General features: G+C 30.8%; 1 protein-coding gene across 1 annotated transcript in view; it reads left to right on the top strand.

Annotated features, from left to right (window-relative positions):
• The window catches only part of LOC118186474 (uncharacterized), a 154,214-nt gene that overhangs the window by 57,408 nt on the left and 70,526 nt on the right, over positions 1-26,280 (top strand). The window contains exons 9-14 of the mRNA XM_085812652.1: positions 2,647-2,825; positions 8,928-9,053; positions 11,171-11,336; positions 11,473-11,598; positions 18,655-18,747; positions 25,903-26,075. Of these exons, the coding sequence (XP_085668778.1) occupies positions 2,647-2,825; positions 8,928-9,053; positions 11,171-11,336; positions 11,473-11,598; positions 18,655-18,747; positions 25,903-26,075 (863 nt within the window). The remainder of the gene's footprint in view (positions 1-2,646; positions 2,826-8,927; positions 9,054-11,170; positions 11,337-11,472; positions 11,599-18,654; positions 18,748-25,902; positions 26,076-26,280) is intronic.

The following is a 26,280-nucleotide window of genomic DNA, read 5'->3' as shown; positions in this document are numbered from 1 at the left end:
TTTATATCTAAAGGCTCATGGTTCTTTATTTTCATTAACTTTGCCTTAGACTTTTCAATATTATCAAAAAATATTTGTTTGAATGTCTGATTCGAATTCTCCAATTGTTCTGAGAATAATTTCATTCTTCATGAAAGTTCATAGATGGCTTTCTTTGCCTTTTTAATTTGTTCGTCATCCAAGAAAATTCAGTGTTTCGGATCTACATATATTGAACCCAGCAAGATCTCATTGTCTAGCAAACTAGTTTCCCTTTTCTTCACTGAAGGAATAATTCCTTCTGCAATAAACCCTCCATTTCAAAAAGAAACAACATCACATTCTTCCATTCTCATCTCCTGTCAATTCTTCAGATTGCAGCTTTTTTGTAGAAAGAGTTTTCAATTCTGCAAGATCATTCTACAGTCATTCTGCGAGTGAAACATTAGGGTTATCTACATCTTCTAAACGTTCTTAATTCTAACAACCTCTTTATCATTAAATATGTACTTCCTTATCGTTTTGCTTGATCAATAATTTTTCCTTTTCCTGCTCGCTTCCTAAGAATGGTATCAATTTTGGGAGTTCTTGCTGCTATTGCTGCTTACCTAAATTTACCAGTGAAATTTGTAATTAAATGAATCAGTTTAATCACTAATGGCAAATATCATATCCATCCTCCTCTCTTATATTTATTTATTAATATGTCAATAAAATAGAAAATAACTATTTATTAATGTATATAGTCCATAAATAAAAATAATAACTGAGTTTGTCATTAATTTTTTCAATTCAATTTTTATTTCATTTCAAATTCAAACTGTCCAACAAAAACTGGAGTCGGAGTCGACCTGTTTTTAAAGATTCCAGCTCCGACTCTTTTTACCCCAAAATCTGCCCGACTCCACAAGCCCTGTTGGAAATTAGTATCCTTGTATTCATGCGATGTGGATTCATTTTTATGTCAAGACTTTTGTATAAAGTCTGAACACTCTGTTTAAAGACACAATATGTGTAATTTTTCTTATTTTATGCAATATATGAATGTTTGATACTTGTGTATTAGTACAACCACTTTGTCATAGTTTGGCAGTTTTTTACAGAAAAAGAATGGTGATTTATAATTGAAAAACATTATTTATTGTAAAAATACATATTACTTCACACTTATTCTATGTTTTAACCCCTTAAGGCACACATTAATTTCTAATTTTCGGTCAAAAAATCACCTATTTTTTTTCTTGCATAATCATATTCTCTAGTGCATTTTAAGAAACAACAGCCAGGGTTAGCTTCAAATCGAAATCTCGGTGGGGCAACGTTTGGTTGATTTATACTAATTTGATACCAATTCCTTGCTATATCCAAAATCTCGTTGTCATTATCTTCCGATTCACTTCCATCACTCAAGAAATCATCACTCTCATCGCTGAAACTGTCTGATAAATTGGCATATTCAAAATTGTCATCGTCAGAGTCGCTCATTATCAGATAACTTTTTTTAAATTACAAAAACACTTAGTAATATAATTTGCAGTTAACTGCTTACTTTTATTATATTTACGTAATAAAAATGGATATATTACCTTTTCCACACCAAACGACTACTTTATAGCAAAGAATTCCTAGCAAACTTATAGCTAATCATCAAAATGCGCCACGTGGTTTACACAAGAAAAATGCTGAATAGTGGTGCCATCTATGTCAAATAAGTTTAATTATAATCTAGCCTATTTATTTTTACTGGAACGGATCTCAGACAAGCATTAGAAATAAAATAACGCGAGATACGAGGGCGCCCGTGTGAGACACGGGCATGTGCAAATTTGCCGGAAACTTTCGCCCGTGTGAGACACGGGCAAATGCGTTAAGGGGTTAACTGAGTATTTAGCCTGAAAAACCAATCAGTATTCTTATTTCTTTTGTACTGGTGAAAATTCCATGTTAATTTTAAGAATAGTTTTAAAACAGTTATTCCGTAGGAATTTTGCTGAAAAATACTATATTCCTGTATAAATTATATTGAAGATTTTTATATAGCAGGCAAATCTCATTAGTGCGTATTTTAAAATCGAGTTGATTGAATAACAAAATATATGATTTGACAACTTGAAAGCAGTGCAAAGCCTGAAAACCTGGATGTCTAATTCATCCAATGACGTTTGGAGCAACCACCAGCACATTACAGAATCTAGAAGGGGAGAATATAATACTTAACAAAAAATAATATGCAATAAATATAATTTTTCTCGGAATTAACTAAGGTTCTTGCGTGTCACTTTCAAATACCTGCTGGCTAGGAAATTGTACAATGGCAATGGCAGTGCATTTTGGCGCTTGAGTATTTGTGGGAGTTTCACACTTTTCTATCTGACGTAAGTAATAAGTAAAGCCTCAATGCTGCCATATCTACATGTCACCTTATTGGATTTAAACTCGTAGTCTAAAATCTGGAATTGCTGAAGTCCTGAATTCCAAATCTCGGACTTTGTACTGTACAACGAAGGGAATGCATATAAAATGGTATCATTACTTGCCATCCTGAAAATTTGACAACTTTTACTAAGGTTATTTATCCTAATCTGAAACCGAATGTTTAGTGCAATCGGCAAAATTTAAATTTTCAATTTATTAATTTTATTTTTCTGTTACCATCTTTATTTGCAGCAAATAATTAAAAATTCAGATGACAATGAAAAAGGTGATCAGATGGTTCTAGTATCAGATGGATTTTACATTTTTCATGAAATATATGAGAAGTTATACCCTTATCAAAGAGAAGGTGTTGCATGGATGTGGAGTTTATTTAAGAAACGTAAAGGAGGAGTCCTTGGCGATGATATGGGGTAAGTTTGTGTAATGTTAAAAAAAAAAAATCACAAACAGCTGTTTTCTCTGGTCGATGAAAATAAGCTCATTTTAAAAATGTTTTGTAAATCAGAATAATACAAAGCTAAGAATTGCCATTAATTTATATAGAGAAAATTTTGAATATTCTCAGAACTCTCTTTTTTTTTGAAGGGAAATATTGAGCAAGTTATTTAACGTTGAGAAATTTTTCATATTTTCAAAATTCTTCATAAATTTTATTGTATGAAATTATCTTCTGTCTTATTATTTAATTACCATATTTGCTGGCGTATAAGATGAACCTTTTTTCCTTGGAAAGTAGGTCTCAAAATGGGGTGTGTCTTATGCATCAATGCTCAATTTTTTATTACATTCATTTCTGGAAATTTCCTCTATTCGGAGTTATGTGATTTTTTTCCCCTTGTTTCCTTACGGAGTGTGGGAATATTTCAGTTGCGTAGAGTTTAGTAAATGCACATGTGCTGTCATCAATGATCGCAGCTGGGTTCGTTTAAACTTTCCAAATTTTGTGAATGACTTTTAAGTGTGTGAAATTTCTACTGTTGGATTTTCTTAAATTTGTTGGCAAGTTATGGCTCAAAAACAACATCAGCATTGCTATAATATAGCATGCAAGCTGGATGCAGTCTTCAAATTTTGAGGTCACACCATCGGGAAGAAGGAAGAGATCAAGCATTTCGCAAGTATGTGAATGGGTCAAAGCTTCACGGATAGTGTGAAACCAGAAACAGTGGTTAAATAATTTAAGAGGTGTGGAATTAGTAATGCACTAGATGGTGCAGTGGACAGTTTGTTGTATGAGGACCCAGATGCTGATTTAAAAGAGGTTTCAGATGACTCTTCATGAGTGTTTTGGTTTTGACGAAGAAAATTAAAAGTTGTTCTTTCCCAGATAGAGTGGGTATTTGCAGAAAGTATTACTTTGTATTTATATTTAAAACACTATAAATTCATTTTAATGATCAGTAATAAAGTTTTATTTTTCAAAAATTTTTATAAAAAAGGGGGTGCGTCTTCTACGCCGGCAAATACGATACCCATTTTTGTGTTTACTTATTTGATAATTGAGAATATAGTAATCTTAATAAGTGTAAAAAAAATTAGGTATTTTCTGATTTCCTTATCCCGTCTTCAAAAAGTTGCAGAAAAGTATTCAGGAGAAAAAGCATGTTGTAGAAGTTTTATGGGACTGAGTTTATGCAATTTTTTTTTTTTTTTCTTTTTTTTTTAAGCAAAAACGTCACTGTGCACATGTTGAAAACAACAGGGCGAAAAAAAAAAAAAAAAAGGAATTCTTGAAAAAGGTTAACTGTTTCATTATCGATATTTTTTACTTTTTAAACTTTATTCATTGATTACTGTTGAATGAAATTTTAGGCTGCCACCAGTTTGAAACTGATTGACAGCTTTTGTGCATTAGCATGGTGAAAAATTAGTCGCCAGTGAGTTTGTGAATGCTTTCCAAAGGTGACACTGAGTTTTAAATTTTCAGTGGGAAATGCAGATAATCAGAAAGTACCAAAAATTATTTGTGCTTAATTTGACGCTCCCTCTTAAAATGAGTCCCTCTCTCATAAATTTTATAAATACTTTTTGATATCATTAAGGCAAACCCCATGTTGTTTAGGATGAAAAGGAAGTCTTGTTTTAATATAAATTCATAATATAAATAAGTGGTAAAAAATAATAAAATAAGTTGTTCAAATTTATTTTTTCAAACTTATCATCACTTTTTCAGATCACTTAAGATGGTTAGTTCATTATCTTAATGCTACAAAATGCAAGAAATTATTCAAGCTCACTTATGTGTCATTACTTAGTATTGCTTATTGGAAGGGAGTATATAATGAAATTATGTGATGGGATACTGAAATTCAAGGGTATAATCCCCTTGTACTAATAAGCAGTTTTCTCCAGTAACACTGCATGGTTGGTACCTTTAGTACAAGATTGATGTTTTATGGTTAGCAGTGCATGAAAAGTGGCATTTTTGAGCTCTGTGTTTCTTTTCATGAAAGTCCAACATAAAAATATAAACAAGAACTTTGAAACAGGTTTAGGGCACCTAGGCAATTCAAAAGCTTTTAATTGGCATTGCTATCTCTAGTAATTTCAGTGAAGATCTGCTTGCAGCATTTATATGAGTTAACAGGCAGTCCAGTAACAGCCACTAGTGCAAGGATAATTTCGTCATCAAGAATATTTTTACCTTGAATCTCAGTTTTAGACTTTTAAATCTTGGATAGTTTTATATGAAAACATCTTTGCCTCTATGCAGCTCCAGGAATTCCTACCTTGCATTGGGTGACTTTTACTTGCTCCCTAAGCTGCTAGTACATCAATTTAATCAGTGATGCTTTTCCAACAAGGAAGAATTAAAAAATACAGCATTAGTTAAACAGTATGCCAATTTAAAGAAATTCCAGATATACTTCAAAGACAGCAAAACTGTATTGTTATGAATTTTTTACGTATGTAAATAATTTTAGTATGAAATCGTATTTTTCTGTCTGCTTTAACATGAAAATCTAAAGAAATGGAGCTTTGCCAGAAAAGTAAATATACAGGAGCAAGTCTGTTTAACATTGAGTAAATGACTAGCTCGCTAATTGGCGAAAAATCACCAAAAATCGCCGAACTTGGCAACCATTTGGAGATGATTTGGTTCGGTTTCTGTGTATGAGTATTGTGTGAATGAGTATTTTAGGTGAATAAATGTAATTGATTACTATATGCAAATGTAACCGTATTTGGCCTATAGATGTAACTTTAACCATATATGCCTACCAGTAATTTCGAGAAATGGAATTTACTAGAGATTTCTTGGCGGCCGAGCGAAAACTATATAAGCCTGGAGAGAGCATCTGGTATGAGAACAGCATTAACACAAAGGTGGCCCAAATAGGAACACAAAGCATCAGATGGTTCTTTATCATTTATAATGTTTTATATGTATACATACCCGTGTCCTATTATAAGATGGGCGAACCTTCAATCATACTGCCTAATGAACCTTTTGTTCCTACATTACTTGCATTCTGCTGCAAAGCAGTGCCTCATACATTCTCTGTTTTCAACATATGCTCTTAGTTATTACTTCAGAACTGAATTCCGAGTATTGAGATATTCATGAGAGCTTCATTTTTTAGATGTGCTTTGCATTCCACTGTGTTTAATGCTCTGAATAGTTTGAAGTGTAACTACTTATTGTGCTCTGATACTGGGAAGAGTTGTATGAATATTTTTGTGAAAAGCTCCACAACTGTTAAGTATTCCTTTTTGTAAAATAAATTTCATCAAACTATCATCAGTCTGTGTGCATTATGAACTTTTATGAACCCGTACGCATGCAACAGTATTACAGAGGCTGTTCACTTATTTTTTAGACAATTTTCATCGTAATTACAGAAATATTTCACCTAAAATTTTTTTATTTGAAATGTTTTATTTGATAACCCTTATTTTTCACTATCTTTATACACTAGAATTTCAATACACATACAAAGTCCAAAATCCGGACATCCATTATCCGGTATGATCTAAAATCCGGACCTCAAAACCACCAACAAAATTGTTCTTGTAGGCTTTATGCATGCACATTTGATTCCCCCCCCTCCGCTCATAATAAAACATCTGGCGAGTCCCGATTCTTAATTTCACTTCGAAGCTAAATAAAATACCTTGTTATTGAAAAAAACAACCATTTTAGCATAAATTTGTACGATCACTAAATTTGGCTTCATTGCTGCGTATTTGCTTGGCACACATCTCAAACCGAAACATTCCATAAATACGTCATTGATCTGACACCAACCTGGCAAATCATTATTTATTATACTTTCCTTTCATTACCACGTTTATCAAAACATGACAACTTGAGTAATGACTCGTGTAGTGATACCTAAACATTTTTTTATGTTAGTATTTGAATAATAAAGGAGTGTGGTAACCTTTTATGTTGACATTACATTTGGCGATGATTACAGATTTCTGTTGTGCTAAAAAATGTTGACTAGAAAAAATTTACAAAAATTTTCTTTCCATATGCTAAAAATAGATTTTGTTGATGATACTCATAGACCCAAAGATTACATTTAGATCATAAATAGTTCATTATTTCATAAATCACAATTTAATATTTTTAATTTTATAATTTCTACATGCCATCTTACTAGATTTAAACTGATGATCTATTATTCGGAAAAATCCCAAATCCGGAATTGCCGAAGTCCCTATGTGTCCAGATTTCAGACTTTGTACTGTAGATAACGAGTCTTTTGCAGTAGTGGGAAGAGGTATTTTATCCCATTGCTCTTGAACAGCTTTCCGAAGTCTAAAGCGGTTGGAGATAAATGTTTGGACCGCTTTTTAAAAGTCCAAAAGTGCAAAAATACATGGTGATAGATCAAAAGATTTAGTAGGGATATGAGTGAAGGGTATGTCCTTGATACCTATTTTTTCCAGGAAATTAACAGTAGATTTTGACATGTCGCTGCTTGCTTTGTCTTGATGCAGTTCTGCTAATTGATCACACTGTATGTAAATAGAATGTATTTCATATTTGAAAATTGGGCATAAAATATATTTTTGATAATATATGGAGTTGATCTTAACAGTTTTCTCTGCTTTGTTTATTTTTAATTTGCTATTATATAAAAAACCAGCAACAGTCATGAATCCTTGAGAAAAACCTTCCTTTAGATTTCATGAACCATGCTTTAAGATTTTTTTCTTCTCTTTGCTGGTAATAAATGGATCTCTTTTTATTGCAATCATTAAAGTACACCGTAGACTTGTCTATTGTAGCAATATTTTCCCATTTTTATGAGGATAAATGTTTTTCATAAAGAATTCTGCAGCATGTTCAGCGGTATATCATGGAGAAAGATGATGCACATTATGTTTTTTCGCCTTTTTAAGATTCAAATTGCCATTAATCGCTTTGTTTACATTTTACAAAATGCTTTACTGAGCATTTTAATGATTTTGCAACTGTTCCTTTGGTTTGGTGGATTTTCTTTTGACATCTTACTTTTGCAACATTAGAAACATTCTGTTTTTTTTTTTTTTTTTCCTTGGATACGTATTTGGAACAATTTTTCCACTTGATGCTAAATTTTGATGCTTTTTTCCTTTGTTGTTGATTACGTTACCTATCGTAGCTTAAGGTATAGAAAAAAGCGGCTTTCACAACATTTTTTAACAACTGGATACGAATAATTTTCTTCGGAAAGAACACAAGCATAGCTTTCCATCCACCGCTTCTACGGAACTCACATTTTGCATGAAAACAAAACTGTCAAGTGGCAGACGATAATTTATACTTTCAAAAATAGAGTTGGAGTTTAAAAAAATTCCAAGCAGATTACTTTTTTTTTAACAGCAAAACAAAATTGTCTAAAAACTGTGCGAACAGCTTTTGTATTTGGAAGGGTCACATACTTTGAACGTATGGGTGTGTTTCTAACTTTAAGAAATTAAGATGGTTCCAATTTCTGAACTGTTCATTTCAGTGCTAGCAAAAAGAAACTTTGCTAATAAGGAAGGGAGAGTGCATTTGCAAAAGAACTGTTATATGAGCAGAATGCAGCTTCACATGTAAATATTTTCATTTTTATTGTGAACACTAAACATTGTTACTAGTCTGTACCTGTATTTCTTTGCTGAGTGCTTAGGATCTTGTCAGTATACCATTTTTAGTCTTGTTAACTAATTAATGCTAATTAATTTTAACAGACTAATTAATATAAAAATGAATAATGATAGCTTCATTTTTATAAAATTAATTAATAAAAGATCTTGTAAATTTTTCTATGTAAAATATTTAATTATATATGGTTATTATATGTTTTTAAAGTAAAAATGTTTCTGAGCATATTAAATATTAACTATTCATTTTTATTTTCATTCAATTCGTTGTGTGTTTTTAATGGATCTTCTGATGTAGAATGTATTTAGGCCAAGGAAAATATATTCTTTAGATTTAACTTGGTGAACATATAAGATTTGTTTCTTCCATTAGTGATAATATTATAATATTCTAAATATCAGTTAACTGAATGCTTTTTTCACTTTAGATTAGGAAAGACATTTCAAGTTATTGCTTTTCTTTCGGGACTGATCGATGCTGACCTGGTAAAGCATATCCTTGTAATTATGCCAGTATCTCTTCTTCCTAACTGGGAAAGAGAATTTAGGAGATGGTAAGTTTTTTAAAATTTCAGTTAATTATTAAAGTTTAAGAAGCAATATTATAATTATTATATATATATATTACTGTGCATAGATTTAAACAAATATACTGAAGGTCTGTGAAATTTAAAATTTTCGATATTTTTCTGTTAATGTGGTGCCACTTAGTGCAAAACATTGTTACGAAATCTAGGTATTTCATGGCAATCCTGACAATATATAAAACTTTATAAAAAGAACAACTATTCATATTAAATCCAAAATAAATACAAAAAACAGGAAATAAAGACATACAAAATACATTTTATCAAATTTAATTTTTGAGTACACAGAAGGCATGAAAGCACTTGTTTCATTTAATATTACCAAAAATGTTTGCCAGTTGATCCACTTAAGAAATGAAAATTTAAGACTAAATTGCTGGATTGATGTTCATTTTTCCAGTTTATTCCTGGTGTCATCATTGTATAGCTGTTCATAATGCAATAAACAGGCTACCACATTTTGGCTTTTTGGCACACATTCGGTGATGCACCCATTTGACACGAAAGTACCGACTAGGACAGCATTTTTCAAACTGTGGGTAGCGACTCCCAAGGGTCGCAGGACCTGCGGCAGTGGGTTGCAAAAAAATTTAGCAGTTTTGATATTTCTTTAACTTATTATAATAATTTTACAGTTACCAAATATTTTTACACAATGTATCTGAGAATCATTTTACTTGCTTTGTCTGTGACTGTCATTTCATTTTTTACTTATTTAAAATTTTCACATTGTCCTATGTCTTAAAATTAGAAATTAAAAGTTAATGATCTAAAACTGCAATAGTATATTACAGTACAAGTAAAAAAATTGACAGTTTCACACAGGGGTGTGTGGGATTTGCGCAATGCTTATGGGGTCCTGCAAAATTTTTGTAAATATTATGGGGTCCTAAAGGTCGCAAAAAAAAATCTGTGATGAAAAGGGGTGGCGACTGAAAAAAATTTAAGAAACTTTGGATTAGTATATACCAAAGGCATCATATACAATTTTCACTGATGACCAACAGCATAGCTAGAAATTTTGTTGAAACAAGTATGGGCATAGTAAATAAACAAAAAAGCATAAACAGATTTTAAAAAACCTGTCATTAGGCAAAACTTAAAACAAGTATATACATAGTAAATAAACAAAAAAGCATAAACAGATTTTAAAAAAATGTCATTATTACTGTTAAGACTATGAATTTAATTATTAATATTGTATTTTTGATTATCTCCTAGGAAATTAGAACTAAAAACTGTATAATGGATCTTATTACAAGTCAGTTCTTCAGAAAAATGAGGAAAAACCGTGAAAAAATAGTTTTAAAATTCAATAAAATTTATGTTAAAAACTTAGTACTAAAAAGTACTTATTAGTAAAGAACTAAAAAGTAATATCAAAAGAAAATTAATTATTTCTGATCAGATGGAAGAAGGGCACATTTTTCGGAGAAAACTAGTCTTTTACTACAAAATCCGCAATAATGAAGGAAAGATTGCATTTTGTCTCCTTCGTATATTTAAACGAAGTTCTTTTCAAAATGCAAATAAAGCTAAGAAATATAATATTTTTGTATTTAAATTAGAAATTTTCAAATACATAAAAGAAATTCCTTGATGTAATTTGACATATTTACAAAATACATTGAAACTGATGATTAATAAATATAAAGAGAAGAATCAATTTAAAAAATGTCAGTAATTCAGATAAATAAAAAGTTATTAAATTAACCAGTTTGGTCTTCTGGATAACAAGCATTTTGTTAAATTTTTTTACAAATTATTCAATGAATCGTTAAAACTCTTGTATTGACATAAAAGTTACTTACAATACTGTAAATTTTAAGTATTTTAAAGTACTGTTTTCCCATAAAAAGGGTCAGATTTATATTTGTGCTACAGGTATTGAAACAATGTCAAAAGTAGCTACAGTGATTTAAAAAAAAATAAAAAGCACAAGATATTGTAAAGAGCCTAATTTAAAATTTTTTAAATATATGGAATGGTTTGTAAAAATCTTATTAAATAATGCTTTAGAATAAACATTACATTCTCCTCAATCAAATGTTAAATAATTGTGTAAAATTGCCTTTTCTTTTTAGGTGTCCTGGAATATCAGTGCATTGTTTTCATGGATCATCAAAAAAGGAACGTGAACGGAATTTACTCCGCGTCCAACGCAGAGGCCAAGTTCTACTCACGAGTTATGGAATGATTGTTAGCAATATAGAGAGTTTAACTAGTTTCGATGGTGAAAAATTCGTATGGGTTAGTAATACAAAAATAGTAGAAATCTGAAACTTAAAGTGATTATTAGTGCTGATATTATTCTAAAATGTATTTTTCTTATGTGTATTGATACATGTATTTAATAAAAAACAATTTTTTTTTTTTTTAAATATAGGATTATGTTATATTGGATGAAGGCCATAAAATAAAAAATCCTACAAAAACCACAAAGGCTGTACATGACCTTCCATCTAAGAATCGCATAGTTTTAACTGGAACTCCCGTTCAGAATAATTTAAGGGTAAATAGTAATTTTTATTAATTGAAATTGGAATTGATTTTATTTGTTAAGATTTGATGTTATTTTATGAGTTAAGTGTCAGAATTTATCTATTTCTGCCATATTACTAGAAAGGATTTTTTAATATTAATTGAAGAAAATAGTATTTGCTTGTACTGTTTTATTTTTATTTAGTGTACACTTAATATAAAACTAGGCAAAAATTTCATTCTGTCCTAGAAGAGAAAGAACAGAATGAGAAATCCTCATCATGGAGCAGGCTAGAATTTGAACACGATTTACTACTTTTCTGATTTTATTTCTGGGCAAATTAAAAAAAAAAAAAATTTAAAAATATTTAGAACATTTTAAGACCAATATTTAAAAATGCAAGCAAAATTTATTGAGAAATTAAATCCGTTCCAAAGTGGATAGAAAATATGAAATGTCCTTTTAAAATCAGTAAACAAACAAAGTATCTATTATGTCTGTAAGAAAATTGAAAACAAAAAAATTATCTGAAATAAAAAAGAGCATGAGGGATCTTTTGAACCTTTTCCCTTGCAATTTCTTCATTTTACCATATTATTTGTGGCAACAATTAGTGCATGATTAAAGGAGTTTTTAATTTTTAAATTGTCATTTCTATTTTATAAAATGTCCATGTGTGTGTATGTAGTAGTATGCCCTGATGTCGATAAATATATAGATAGATGCAAAGATTTTGTTTTTACATATAGCGGGTGGCCATAATTAAACTGACAGTGCTCACAATGTTCTGTAGCGCGATCTATTTGCGAGAATGATGCCACATTTTGTAGGAAGATTAAACAAGACGGGGGACGAAGGATTCTGCGGAAAAACAAATTAGTTCCAAAAGTCACCGCTAGGGGAATATTTGGCGCTGTGTAATAGAAAATAGAGTGTTTACAAATGCAAATCAATATGGAATAAAATTACCTTTTTATATGCACATTTTCTGATTTAGTTCAAGTGCAATATGGCAACACTTTTAAAAAAGTGTAAAATCTACATAAACACCGATAAAGTCTCGTGATCTGCAATATCACCTTCGCTGAGCAGAAGAAGAAGTTCTTTATTCAAATTTCACGTTACATCCATTTGCACAGTGCCAGTTGCTTGGGTTTTAAAAGGCAATGTGTTACGTTTCGAATCAATCGGAGTGAAAGTTCAATGTCTCCTTCTTTAGTTGAGCATGCGTTACTGGTCAAATTCTTGTACCTCAACCAGTGCAACGCGTCAGCCGCTCTTCGTGCTTTTAGAACACACAAAAAAATGCATAAAGGTAATGGTCCTGTGTCAGTTAATAAGTTAAAAGCAATGGTTGCGACGTTTGAGGAAACAGGTTCTCTGAAGGTTCAATCAGGCAGAGGACGAAATTTGTACCACAGGATACAATCGAAGCAGTTGCCACGGCGATTGTCGACAGAAGACCAGACAATATTGCTGCCACCTCTAGCGCTCGTGGAGTAGCTTGGAATATGGATAGGCCTTACAGTACGGTATGGAAAATCTTACGAAAGATTATCAACTTCTATCCGTACAAGATCAGCCGTGTACAGGAGTTACTGTACCCCGACCATGATAAGCGATTGACTTTTGCTCTCACCTTTCTTGCCAGAATGGAGGTGGATGATGCTTGGCCGTGAAAAATCTTACGGGGAGACGAGGCCCACTTTTACCTGAATGGAACTGTGAATACCCAGAACTGCGGAATTTGGGATGACAAACCACCACATGAAGTCTCAGCAATTCCCTTACATTCACCAAAGGTAACTCTTTGGTGTGGGTTCACAGCGGAATTTATCGTAGGTCCATTCTTCTATGAGAATATTACCCCGACAGGACCGGAAACCTGTTCTGTTACCGGAGAGAAATATCGCCACATGTTGAACAGCTTTATCATTCCGCCACTTCAGCAAAGACAATGCCTGGGGGAAGTCATTTTCATGCAAGATGGAGCCCTCCACATGTTGCTGTACGGGTGCAACAGATGCTACGACAGAAATTCACAACAGAAAGAGTCATTAGCCGCTACTTTCCAACTGCATGGCCACCTCGGTCGCCTGATCTTACCCCATGCGACTTCTGGCTATGGGGTTACCTTAAGTACAAGGTCTATCAAGGAGTGGTCCAGGACCTGGCTAAGTTGAAGGATAACATATCACGGACTGTACGGGAGATTCCTGCAGACATGTTACTTTCTGCTGTTGTGCATACTGTGCACAGAATGCAATATATGGTCCACAACAACGGCAGCCACATTGAACCTCATTTGAATGCAAAATAAAAGGTAATTTCCGTATTGATTTGCATTTGTTAACACTCTATTTTCTATTACACAGCACCAAATATTCCCCTAGCGGTGACTTTTGGAACTAATTTGTTTTTTTGCGGGATATTTCGTCCCCCGTTTTGTTTAATCTTCCTACAAAATGTGGCGTCATTCTCGCAAATAGATCGCGCTACAGAACACTGTGAGCACTGTCAGTTTAATTATGACACCCGGTATATATATTGCCAAGATTGTGTCTGATTTTTAGTATGTGCAATCTGATTTATTTTGCATAATGCAGTATCTAGTGCTGGAGTGCTCAGCCTTTTATTTACCTGTTAAGTAGATAGTTTTAGTTCATGAATATATAAAACTACTTTTATTGAATTTTTGATGTTTATTAAAAATTTTTGTACTTGTTTGCTAATGGAATAAAGCACATTAAAAATAATCTAAGTTTAAATAAATGTGTATGTGTTTTTCGAGTTTTTGAAAGGAGAAGGGGGAGTTATTGAAAACAAAAACTTGCTTCTGTTGTTACAGATGTTTATCTGAGATATGTAAAAATAGCTTTGGGAACAACATTAAGGGGGGCGGGAATTGCTCTTATTCTATTAAGTGCACAAAACAACATATAAGAACTTTAAATTATATTACTAATAAATGTTCTGTTGTTAAATGTTTAAATGTTTATTGTCTCTTTCTCACACAGAATGAAGGTTTTCATCTTAAATGTCCTAAAATGTTTTGAACAACATTGAAAATATCTTTGAAAAATGTTATGAATGCTTATTTAAGTGTTAAAGATAATCTCGAGGAGTATAATAAAGTCTAAACTTGTACACAATTACCAATGCTTACAAAGCTTCCTAAATTTTCTGGAAGAAAGTAAAAGAATGCAAGACAACAAGAAGAATGAAAAATAAGAAAAAATAAATAAGTAACATATAATGTGAAAAAAAAAAAAAAAAAAGGAAGACCAGAAGGAATTCTTTCAAGAAAATAATTGAAGCGAAATTGAAAGAGAAAGAAGAAAATCATAGAACTGATAAAGTGTTTGAAGAAGTTAACTGTAAATTTCAGTTGGCTGTAGAAAAGAATTTAAAGAAATAAATATAGTAAATGTAGTGCTTGGAAGTTGTTCCAAAATGAAAGAAAAAAAAAAAAATGGAGAGTACAAGGAGAGCTATAAAAAACTTTTAATAGCTTCAATGTTTAATAAGAAATCAGAATTTTAATTTTAAATCTGATGTTTAGATTAAGTAAAATTTTATAAAACGTATCCTACCCAGAACACCTCAATGCCCATACTGAAGTATATTTTTGTTACGACTAGTAGAAACATAACTTTGCAAATAAGAGCAATTAATTTACAATGTCTCATCGAGTAGAACTAAACGTTTTTCGGCACTCACTAATTGTCCCACTTTAATTACTTATCCCTTAAAAAGTTATGTTTAAAGCATTAAACAAATTGTAATTCATAGTTCATTAGTTTTATGTCCTTTTTTAATTACTGTCTTTTTCTGAAAATAAGACATCCTCCGAAAATAAGCCCTATCCTGATTTTCGGAACTTTTTGTAAAATAAGACATCCCCCGAAAATAATCTTTAGTTAAAATAATGTGACAAAAAAGGATTCGTTAAAAAATGCTATTGATTTATTAAGTATAAGTAATAATATGTTTAGCTTTCCTAATGCTCGTATTTCAGAGAAATGTTTGAAACAAAATATTCCGAGAAATTAATTGTTTACCTCTAGAGTTCGTTTCAAATTAATTCTTGGAATTTATCTTAAGCAGTTCACCATTTGCCCCGAGAAAGATACGTTCACAGGAAAGGCATCGTCATCCGTTAGCGTCGGCAGACTCTCGTCGGGGTGAAATTTGGGCTGAACCGTAACCCCGAGACACATACGACGCAGCGACCTTTTTCCAACCCCCACAGAATGAGTCAAAAATCAAAAGGGGTGATTGATGGGTTACTTATCTTCTCAGCGGTGTCGCATTAGGATCACAGCGAGGCTGTTTCAGGAAAGTAAGGATGGGGACACTTTCTTCGAGTAGCTACCTCCTTAACATATCTTATGAGATCCACAACAGCTTTCTCCCTTTCTATTAACTAACAAAGGGATTTGAATGCTGTCTTTTCAATTCTTAACGATCAAGTAATGATTCTGGAAGGAATGACTGTTTACCTCCAGACACTTGACATTGCAATTAACAAGCCATTCAAGGATCATTTGCGGATGGAAATCAATGAATATATTGAAAACAGAATGGTGAGAAATCATCGAGGTAATTTTGTAAAACCAGGCTTACAAGAAGTTGTGAATTGGGTAAAAAATTCATAGGATAAAATAACTGATAGTGATGTTTCCAATGCATTACGAACAGGCTACTTAGACAAGAAGTATTCATTTAATGATAGATATATCGCAAGACATGAGAGATTCGGACCAATGATTCAACAGGAAATGGATTTGGAAGAAAATCAGAATATAATTCAGAATTTTATTTATGATGAGGTTCCAGAAGATGGCATGACTGTAATTGAATAAATTTAAATTTCTGTATTCTGTGTAAAATAAATATTAAATAAAAATATATAATTATACTTTTATTTTTGTCCTCCCCCGAAAATAAGCCCTAGCGCGTATTTTGGACCAAAAAAGAAAGTAAGACAGTGTCTTATTTTTGGAAAAAGACAGTAATTTTTTTTTCATTTTTAATTTAGTTATATATATATATGTCAAAGGAAAATTATTTCCCCTTGAAACGTCAATTCTTTGGCAAATTAACAATAATTTTTGCATTTGTTTCTATTGTAAATTTTTTTTAACATTTCTGTTTTCTTTTATATAATTTTATAATGTGACATATGTATGATCAGGCAAACTTTAAAAGCATTTTTAATGATTACTATTCAGCAATCCAATTTGACTTCTATATTTCACACTTCTTTATTAGATCAGTTGCATTTAAGTTACAATAATATTGAAATACTGTTCCAAGGAGGTAATAATTAAGTTCTAATAATATATATATATGTAATAAAAATAAAGACTATGTAAACGATTAAATTAACAACATAAATTTCCCTTCTCAATTCTAAAAATAGTAACCTCTATTTGTACTTCGTCATTCTGAGACTATGTCATATGATTCTTATGAATTCTGATGATATAAATGGAACTAAAACTCAAGCAGCCAATAATAATTTTACAGAAGTATTAACTATACAATGAAAAATGCATTGAGAACGAAAACTTAGTTTGAATTAAGATATCACTTTGAACATAATGCACTTGCTTTCAACGCTTTGGCCTAGCTGGACTTCTGTCTGTCTGCTCCTTCTGTCTTACTGTAAATTTATCTAAACTGTAAGCTGTGCTAACTTGTTTGTGGCCACAACATGTTTGCTGAAATAAGAAATGAAGATTTAATCTGCCTTTGCCTCCAATTTCCTACTCATAATGGATCAACACTTCTACGCCATCCAAATTTCTGCTAGTCATTACTTGTGAGTTTGATTTTATCACATATGCTTAGCTGTTTCAAAAACGAAATTTTAAACTAAAATCATGCCAATTATTTTTGCTCATTAAGCTGCTGAAAAATTATCAGTAAAGACATAAAGTAAGAAATTTAGAACCAATTTTACACAAAGATCAAAAATTGAAATTCATAAGTTATAAATTTCAAAAAATCCTATAAATGTATAAAAGAATTTAATCAATGTTAAAACTAGAACACTTTAAACAAGTAAAACTCTAATTAAAAAAATTACTGAACAAAAAAATAATAAGATAGAAAAAGAATTCAATCAATTTCAATGCCACTTTATCAAAAGGAGGATTCGTTGAAATCAATTAAAACCTCTCTTCCATAAAAAATCCCTTCATTTCTGTATCTAGAATTTTTTATGTTTATTCACTTATGAAAGCTTTTAGTTTAAAAATTGTGCTTCAGGTTATGTATCATTAAATGAGTAAACTCTGATCTTATACAACTTTCTGGTGGGGTAATTTTTTTATGAAACCACAACAGCAGCAACAATAAACAAAAAGTTTTATATTTACATTATTTATAAATCAGCTAACAAAAAGTTAAATTCCCTATACTGTGTACCATCTATAACTTCTTTTTTAGTCTATCAATTTTCTCACCTTTTTTTTTATAAAATTATTACGATTGCTTGGCTGAAAATCTGATTTTTTAATGTAAATCTTTCCAATGCAAAATATTTTGTGTCAAAACTTGCTAAATTATTATTTCTATTAAAAATTTTAGCATGGATGCTATGTAATTATTTGTATACTCATAATGAGAAATAAAAGAACTTTCAAATTACTCCCCCCCCCAAAAAAAAAATCTTAAAAAATGAGCATGTTTAAGAAACTGAAAAAAAGTTTAAATCTCTAGAACCTGAGAGAGAAATGCAATTCAAGTTGCCTAGCCATGAAAGTGTTTAAAATTATCTTCACTTTGTCGTAAGCTTGTGTACTTATAAAGAGAAATAAGTGAACTTTTAAATTAATAAAAAAAAAAAAAAAAAAAAAAAAAAAAAAAAAAAAAAAAAAAGAAAAAGACATGCATGCTTAAAAACTGAAAAACATTTAAATCTCCAAAACTTATGAGAGAAATAGAGTTCAAATTGCCTACCTGTGAATGTGTTTTAAATAGTCATAAATTTATCATAAGCTTGTTTGAATTTCTTTTTGAAATAAAATTCAAGTAATGGTCATGATTAAGGTTTTATTTTATTAATTTATTTTTCAGGAATTATGGGCTTTGTATGATTTTGCTCACCAAGGAACACTTTTAGGTTCTCTGAAGACTTTCAAAATGCAGTATGAAAATATTATCACTAGGGTAAGTCATATTGAAAGTTCATGACCATGTTATGCATCTGGAAATAATTCTTGCACAGAAATAACTTGTTGTTCTTTTTTTTAATCATCTCTTTCTTAAACTGAAGTTGTAAGTAATTAGTTATACTATATAAAATGTTAAGAGTTATAAATTAAATAAATTTGCCTTTAATGAGTTTTAAACTTTTCTATTTTAATGAGTAGGATTTGAGTAAATGTTTTTAATAAATACTTCATCTCTGTTGAATAAATGAATCTATATGAAAGTTAGCCGCTTTGCACAGAAATTTTTCAAGATTTGATTTATCTTTTTAAAATTTAATATTGAAATAATTCTGTAAATTTTTTGCTATATCATCACTTTGTGAACGAACAAATAATTCCAGTGTTTGCACCATCTGGGGGGGGGACTTTTTAATGAAATTTTTTCAAATCTAAATTTATTCATTTTTGAAGGGGAACTCATTTTCCCCCAACATTTATTCCTCTATTAAATTCATGCATCCTGAAATGTATGTTTCATGTAGTCTTGAAATTTTTGCAGATTATAATAATTCCCACCCACTCTTTTAAAACGAGTGATAAAAAATATTAATTAGATGATTTACTAAAACATTTTTAATAATACATTGGGATATGACTTTAAGCAGAAGGAGTTTTCATTCCCCCTCCCCAATTGGTTCATGGAGGTAGGAAGTAAGATGGAGTAGCCCTAAACAGATTTCTCCCGTACCTTGCTCTGAAGCATTGGCGATCCCTACTTGGTGACCAAAACATTGGATCATTTACCATTAAGTTCAATGGGTTTTGACGCGATCAGATGTAAATATTTTGTAATTACGTCATAAATATACATATAGATGTATATATTTTCTTTTTCTACAACACTTCAGAGTCCTAAGTATATGAAAACAGCATATTTTTAAACAACATTTCATTCTGAACGGAATTAAATGCTGTACTTTTCGCAGAACAGTTTTCTCAGAATGCTTTAATTTGAATGAAATATATTCACAAGTTTTCGTTAATTACATTAGGAAAAAAATTAAGTTAATTTGATTTTATTCGGTTAAGGTACAAAAATTAAGATAAAAGTTTATTGTATTATTAATATTAAAATTATGCATTATTTCTTTTCTATTTATAGAGCTTCTTCCTAAAATACTTTCTTAAATATGACATGATTTTTTGGCTTCCGAGGCATCTTTTAAATCGAAAAATATAAGTCACTTTATAATTAATACTCTATTCGGTTCATTTTAAATTAGAGAATTATAAGAAATTAGCGAAATACTTTAAATAGTACTTAACTTTCTCTGAACATTTCTGAAAGGGAATAAAATAAGGATTTTTTTAAAGTATTATTTAAAACTTGTAACTGAGTTATAAAATGTAAGGGGAATAGTTCTTTTAATTATACTTATCAGATTTTTTTTTTTTTTTTTTTTACCTTTCATTTCAACAATACATATTCCAAAACTCTTTATTATGTTCTTAAGTGCGCATCTCATAGCATTTGCTGTACAATACCTTTCAACAGATTGCTTTCCAATACGAACAATTCTTGCTTAAATAGTTTTATAACATATTTGTCAACAGGATTTCAATTTATGTTTACAATTCAATATTAAGGTTATTATATATTTAGATAACATTTATAATCATTATAAATTAGATACATTTAATAATTAGATTTCTTCACAGTTGTTTATAAATGTATAAATTCTTCATTTCAAATACATTTATAAATAATTTAATGAATATTTATGTATTTTGTAAAAGGCAAATACATGCTTTTTGCAAGCACATGCATAAATACCCATACATATTTCATATTTTTCATTTCTGGCATGTGCAAATCTTTAATTTCTGTGCATTCACTATATTTTATTTTTAATTAACCCAAATAAGTAAAACGTGTAAGCCCAAAGGGATTATTTTTCAGATATATAAAATTAAAATGATGGGTTTAAAATGAGCAGCAGTAAAGCCTCTCCTCTACACAATTTTAAAGGGTACATGTTACAATAATATATGGATGTGAAAAAAAGTATTTTATTTAAAACATTTTGGCGTTTGAAACATAAAATTAAAGTAGCGAATACTCTATCAAGGGTATCGAAAGACGTATACAATTTTATAGGTACCGTAAGGTATTTTTCATTCTTTAAGCATAACATTTTTGTTAAAATTTATATTTTTGTAGTTCAACAGCTTAGAATTTTATAAAACAAATTTTCATAATAAAAATCGCCGTTGTTAGTTATCGAAAAATAACCAAGATGTGATTTTTGCGTAAATGTCACTACACTATACAAATTGCTATTTTCCATCACACTATGAATGTTTCTTTCATGTGAAAGTGTCCCTTTTTCGATTTGTATGGAACTTTCGTGTGTCGAAATACTATCAGAACACTGTCAAGCGAGCTTCTGAATGTAAACAAAGAACACCCCATCTGGTGGCCAAAGCTTCGAAGCAGTGCTTCACTTCCAGTGCCGGTTGGCCACTCCTTCCTTTCTTACCTCCATGAATTGGTTGATCCTCACATGGTAATGGAAACCTACTTCTGACTGAGGCAAGATATGTCGTTAAAAGTCTCACTATTTTCTTTTCTTTCACATTTTCTTTACATTAATCATTCCCATTTTTCCATTCTGAAAATAATTATTTGCAAAGAAATGAGGCATATAGGAGCTTCTGCTCTTTTATAAGAGTTAATTCTTTTTAGCCCAAAAGGGACATTAGTCCCAGATGGGATATTAGTCTTGAAATGACCTTTTTACCCAGATGGGATATTAGTCTTGAAATGACCTTTTTACATTGAATCACTATGAACGGTGCATCACTTTTGTGTTGTATTACTTTTCAAATTGTTCAACCGAGTATTATCACCCTGTATTATATTTAAAGAAATTAAATAATGAAGAATCTGTATGAATGTACTTCAAATTCTGAATGACATAGCTCTCCACCCGAACACGGGCACTTGGAAGCCCAAATTTAGAATTTCATATTTGTTTATCTATTTCATATTTTATAAAACTTTAATGAATTTTTTATTAAAAGCATTTAAAGCAAGCAGTGGCTATGCTCATCAGCATATACACTGCTTGCTTTAAATTTATATACTTAAATATTTTGTATTTTTGGCATTGAATTAAATTTTTTGTGGCATAAGCACCAAGAACATGATATTTAATAAATAAAGTAAACACAAACATTGATAATAAAATGGAAAAAAAAAAAAAAAAAAAGTTTTGTAAAGCTATCTTAGTAAGAAAACTGAGCATTGATATGACGCACGGGAAAAAAGACTTGAAAAAACAAAAAAATGTATTCCAATACTTAATGCTATATCAGGGATTCTAAATGTCTACTGCTGTGCTGCTGTTAAAATTCTTGTAATTTTACTGTTGAATTCTATATGGTGTGAGTGCAAAGAAAATGGTGCTTAATAATAAAGCAAAAAAGATAATAAATAAATAAAAGGGTTAGTAGAAGTAAGTGTAAGAGCAGACTGGTAGAATGCAAGCTCAGCGAGAGCATAAAAAAACCTTAACAAACCCTTTTGGGTGACCATTAAAATCTGAAACTTTTCAGATTTTTTTAAAAAAATTTTCAAGCTAAATTTTGCATTTGGTGTTCATTTTATTAATTTAATTTTTTTCCCTTGCTTGCCAGCCTTAAGGCTGGATGCCGAAGTTTCTATTACATGCATAAGCAAAGCATGTGCAATTCAAGCAAAATCATAAATTAAGTTTTTTTCAAAATGTGATAGAAAATTAACTGATAATCATATGAATGATAAAAGGCTTTCAAGATGAGTGTATGAAATCCATATGTAAGCTTAAAAATATATATGTGAAAAGTGGTAGATATGAGTGATTTAACAGAAGTTTTGTAAAAATAATTTAAAGTGTATAAAGAAAGAGTTAAATAAATATAAAGGAAGAGTTATACTTGATCTGAGATAGTAATGTCTTTTGTGTGTATGAGGTGATTTCAATATTTTATTTGATTGTGAATGAAATATAAATAGGATAATTATATTTTAATTATGTTAAGTGTCAAACATTTAGTTTTTAAATTTAATCACTATATATTCCGGCATATAATGTAGAGTGGTTTACAACACACCTATAATTTCAAACTACATTTTTTTACTTTTTGGTACATTTGGCAAATAATGTGCACCTTTCTCTTTGCGAAGAAACCTGAAAGACACGTGTTTGATGCTCTTATCTCTTGAAGTCATTCATTAGAAAATTTTTCCCCGGCTTTCAAGAAATGGTTTACTGAATTGATAAATGCTAAGAACAATATTTGTGTGTGTGTGGGTGGGGATGCTTCAGGGAGTAAATAATTCTGCGAACAGGTAATTAATGCAGAGGTTCACAGGAATGCTATTCTAAGGTTTTGAGGTACGTAAAATTCTAAGGTCTATAAAATTGCACATATTTTACAGAAATTTAACTTTCGGGTCGTTTATTCTCCTATCAATAAAATTCAGAGTTTCATACTTAAGGACCTCATTTCAAATAGGAATTCCTGGGGTATTTACAGGGTTCCTTGCTTGTGTGGTTTAATTTACGTTGGTCAAACAAGAGAGCCTTAAAATTTCACATTAAAGAACATGAGGCATATTTTAGGAAAAAGGAACAACAGAAGTCCTCTGTTGCCCAGCATTCTTTGTCCAAAAATCACACTTTCCATTTTTCTGCAGGCAAAATTATTCAAAAAACATCTTTCATTGGTGAATTAGATTTTCTAGAAGTGTTTCACATTCAAAAATCTCTCTGTTCTAGTTAACGACCCTAATTCAATGCATCTTTGCCTTTAGCTTTTAAGGAAATTATGTTTGAGTTTTCTTGTTTTATCAATAATAGATGGCACCAGTAACTTCTGTCCCGCTGTTCTTATCTTATCATTATATCTTGTTTAGTTCATTTGCTTTTTGGCAGCTGAGGATGATGGTTCGGTAAACCCATCGAAACTAGTCCTGTGAAAATTTGCAAATATAATGCTCATTTTTGTTGTTCGACTTTTAAATGAATTCCTATTACAGTACAAAGTCCGAAATCCAAAATCGTCAGGACTTCGGCATTCTGGATGTGGGATTTTTCCGGATAATAGATCATAAGTTTAAATCTAGTAAGTTGGCATGTAGAAATTATAAAATTAAAATATGAAATCGCGATTTATGAAATAGTGAAGTATTTATGATCTAAAGGGTAACAAAAAAAAAAAAAAAAACATAATATTTATTTGTTTACCTTATTAAACATTTCTTTCAATGTAAGTTGTTTTAAGTTACTTCGTTTTTTGTGCTAATACTTTCTCTTTAATTCTGTAGACAGACATAATCTCTTGTTTAGTTACATTGTTCAAGTCATGTAACTGCTGTTTTGAGAATTCCGACTAACTTTTCAATCAAAATTGTCTCGTTTTCAATATCTTCTCTGTCACTTTCTTTGCTATCGATAGCAGTATTTTCTGGATCTAGAACCATACTACAGATTTCTCCTTTCATTCATTCATTCATTCATTAATTGATTGATGATTGAGAAGCATTGTCATTCCAATGAAAAACTACTGTTATATCACCTTCATTTATTATCGCGTCTCCAAATTTCTATACAAAATCTGCTAACTAGAAAATTTCACCTTCGTTTTGCGATATCCGAAAACCTTTAAAATTAGCGGCTGTCATCATCAAATTTACCTATCCTTGCATCATGAGCTTGGCAACTAACAAAAAGTTGTTCCGTTAAATTTTATCTTGCTTCTATTGTGCACTGAGACAATTAAGCCTGAATTGTATTAGTTTAGTTATTTTAATACTTATGTCTATTTCTTGCACATACTTAAGGCTTATCAGATAAATAAATTCCTACATATACTTAAGCCTTATTGAGGGTCGGCACTAGATATCTTACTGCCTGACGTAGTCTCTGTGGGTCCTAAATTCTGCGACTTGGCGTGGCCATACGAACTCTGGTGCTGGTTCTAGGTTTATGCGAATAACAAATCAGTTATTCTTAATTCAAATAGCCCTAAATGTAATCTTTGGGTCTATGAGGGTCATCAACAAAATCTATTTTTAGCATATGGAAAGAAATTTTTGGTAAATTTTTCTCTTCAACTGAAATACGTAATCATTGCCAAGTGTAATGTTGACATAAAAAGTTATCACACTCTTGTATTATTCAAATACTAACATAAGAAAATTGTTTAGGTATAATTACATGATTCATTACTCAAGTTGTCATGTTTTGATAAACATGTGGTAATGAAAGGAAAGTATAATAAATAATGATTCGCCAGGTTGGCGTCAGATCAACGATGTATCTATGGGGAATGTTTCGGTTTGAGACGCATGCGAAGCAAATATGCAGCAACGGACCCAAATTACTGATCTTACAAATTTATGTTGAAATGATTGTTTCTTCAATAATGAGGTATTTTATTTAGTGTGGAAGTGAAATTAAGAATTGAGATTCTCCAGATGTTTTATTATGCGTGGAGGGGAGGGGAAATCAAATGCACACGTGTAAAGCCTACGAGAAAAATTTTGTTGATGGCTTTGAGATCCGGATTGTAGATCATTCCAGATAATGGATGTCTGGATTTCAGACTTTGTACTGTACAGTTATAAAATTAAGACTTTGGAGATACTATATTTCAAATTTTCCAATTACATATAACTTATTATAATTGGAAAATTTGTGCATTTTCAAGTGGTACCATAATTAGTTTACCCTCAGCACAGCCAATGCGCACTTTGCAGATAGCCTGGAATTTTCTTGAAACACACCTGTAAAGTCACGGAATTTCATTCTCCTGTTTGTGTGGTAACCCTGCATATATCTTAGATATTCATAGCTTTTTTAACAGAAAAATATGACCTAAACATTTTTATGTTTTTTATATCTGATTGCCAACATGATGTATTAAGATTTTCGGCTAGAGCTCTTTCACTATCATTTTAAGCTATAATAATTTGCATATTTGTGTAGAAGGAAAATCCTACTCTAGTCCCTTCGAAGAAGAATTAAATATTGCTTCCTTTGTGTTGTTTCATGTTGCATTTGTTTATGCTTTGTTTGTATGTAATATAAAGATCCATATTTCCTACATTTATTTTCTTACTCAGTCTAGAGAAAAAGATGCAACTGTTGGTGAAAAAAGGCTTGGTACAGAAATGGCTGATAATTTAAAGAAGCTCATAAAGCCATATTTTCTGAGAAGGAGCAAGGATGAGGTTTGGGGTGATGGTAAACTAAATGCCGAGCTTGAGGATTTGGAAAAGGAAATGAAAAATTTGCAGTAAGTTATATTTGTATGTATCTGTTTGGGTTGATGCAAAAGTTTTTTCTGTTTTTTCTGTTTTTTTTTTTTTTTTTTTTTTTTTTTTTTTTTTTTTTTTTTTTTAGAGATTTAAATTACATGCGCGTTTCATATAACACTCTGTGATGATTATAATTTTCAGCCAGTAAAATTTGTTGCTTGAAAAAGACAAGCATTAGGTCAA

Source organism: Stegodyphus dumicola, chromosome 3, assembly GCF_044657685.1.
Source record: "Stegodyphus dumicola isolate Sdum_Otavi_A_Nest chromosome 3, ASM4465768v1".
Taxonomy (NCBI): Eukaryota; Metazoa; Arthropoda; class Arachnida; order Araneae; family Eresidae; genus Stegodyphus; species Stegodyphus dumicola.
This window is presented reverse-complemented; position numbering and strand designations above follow the sequence as displayed.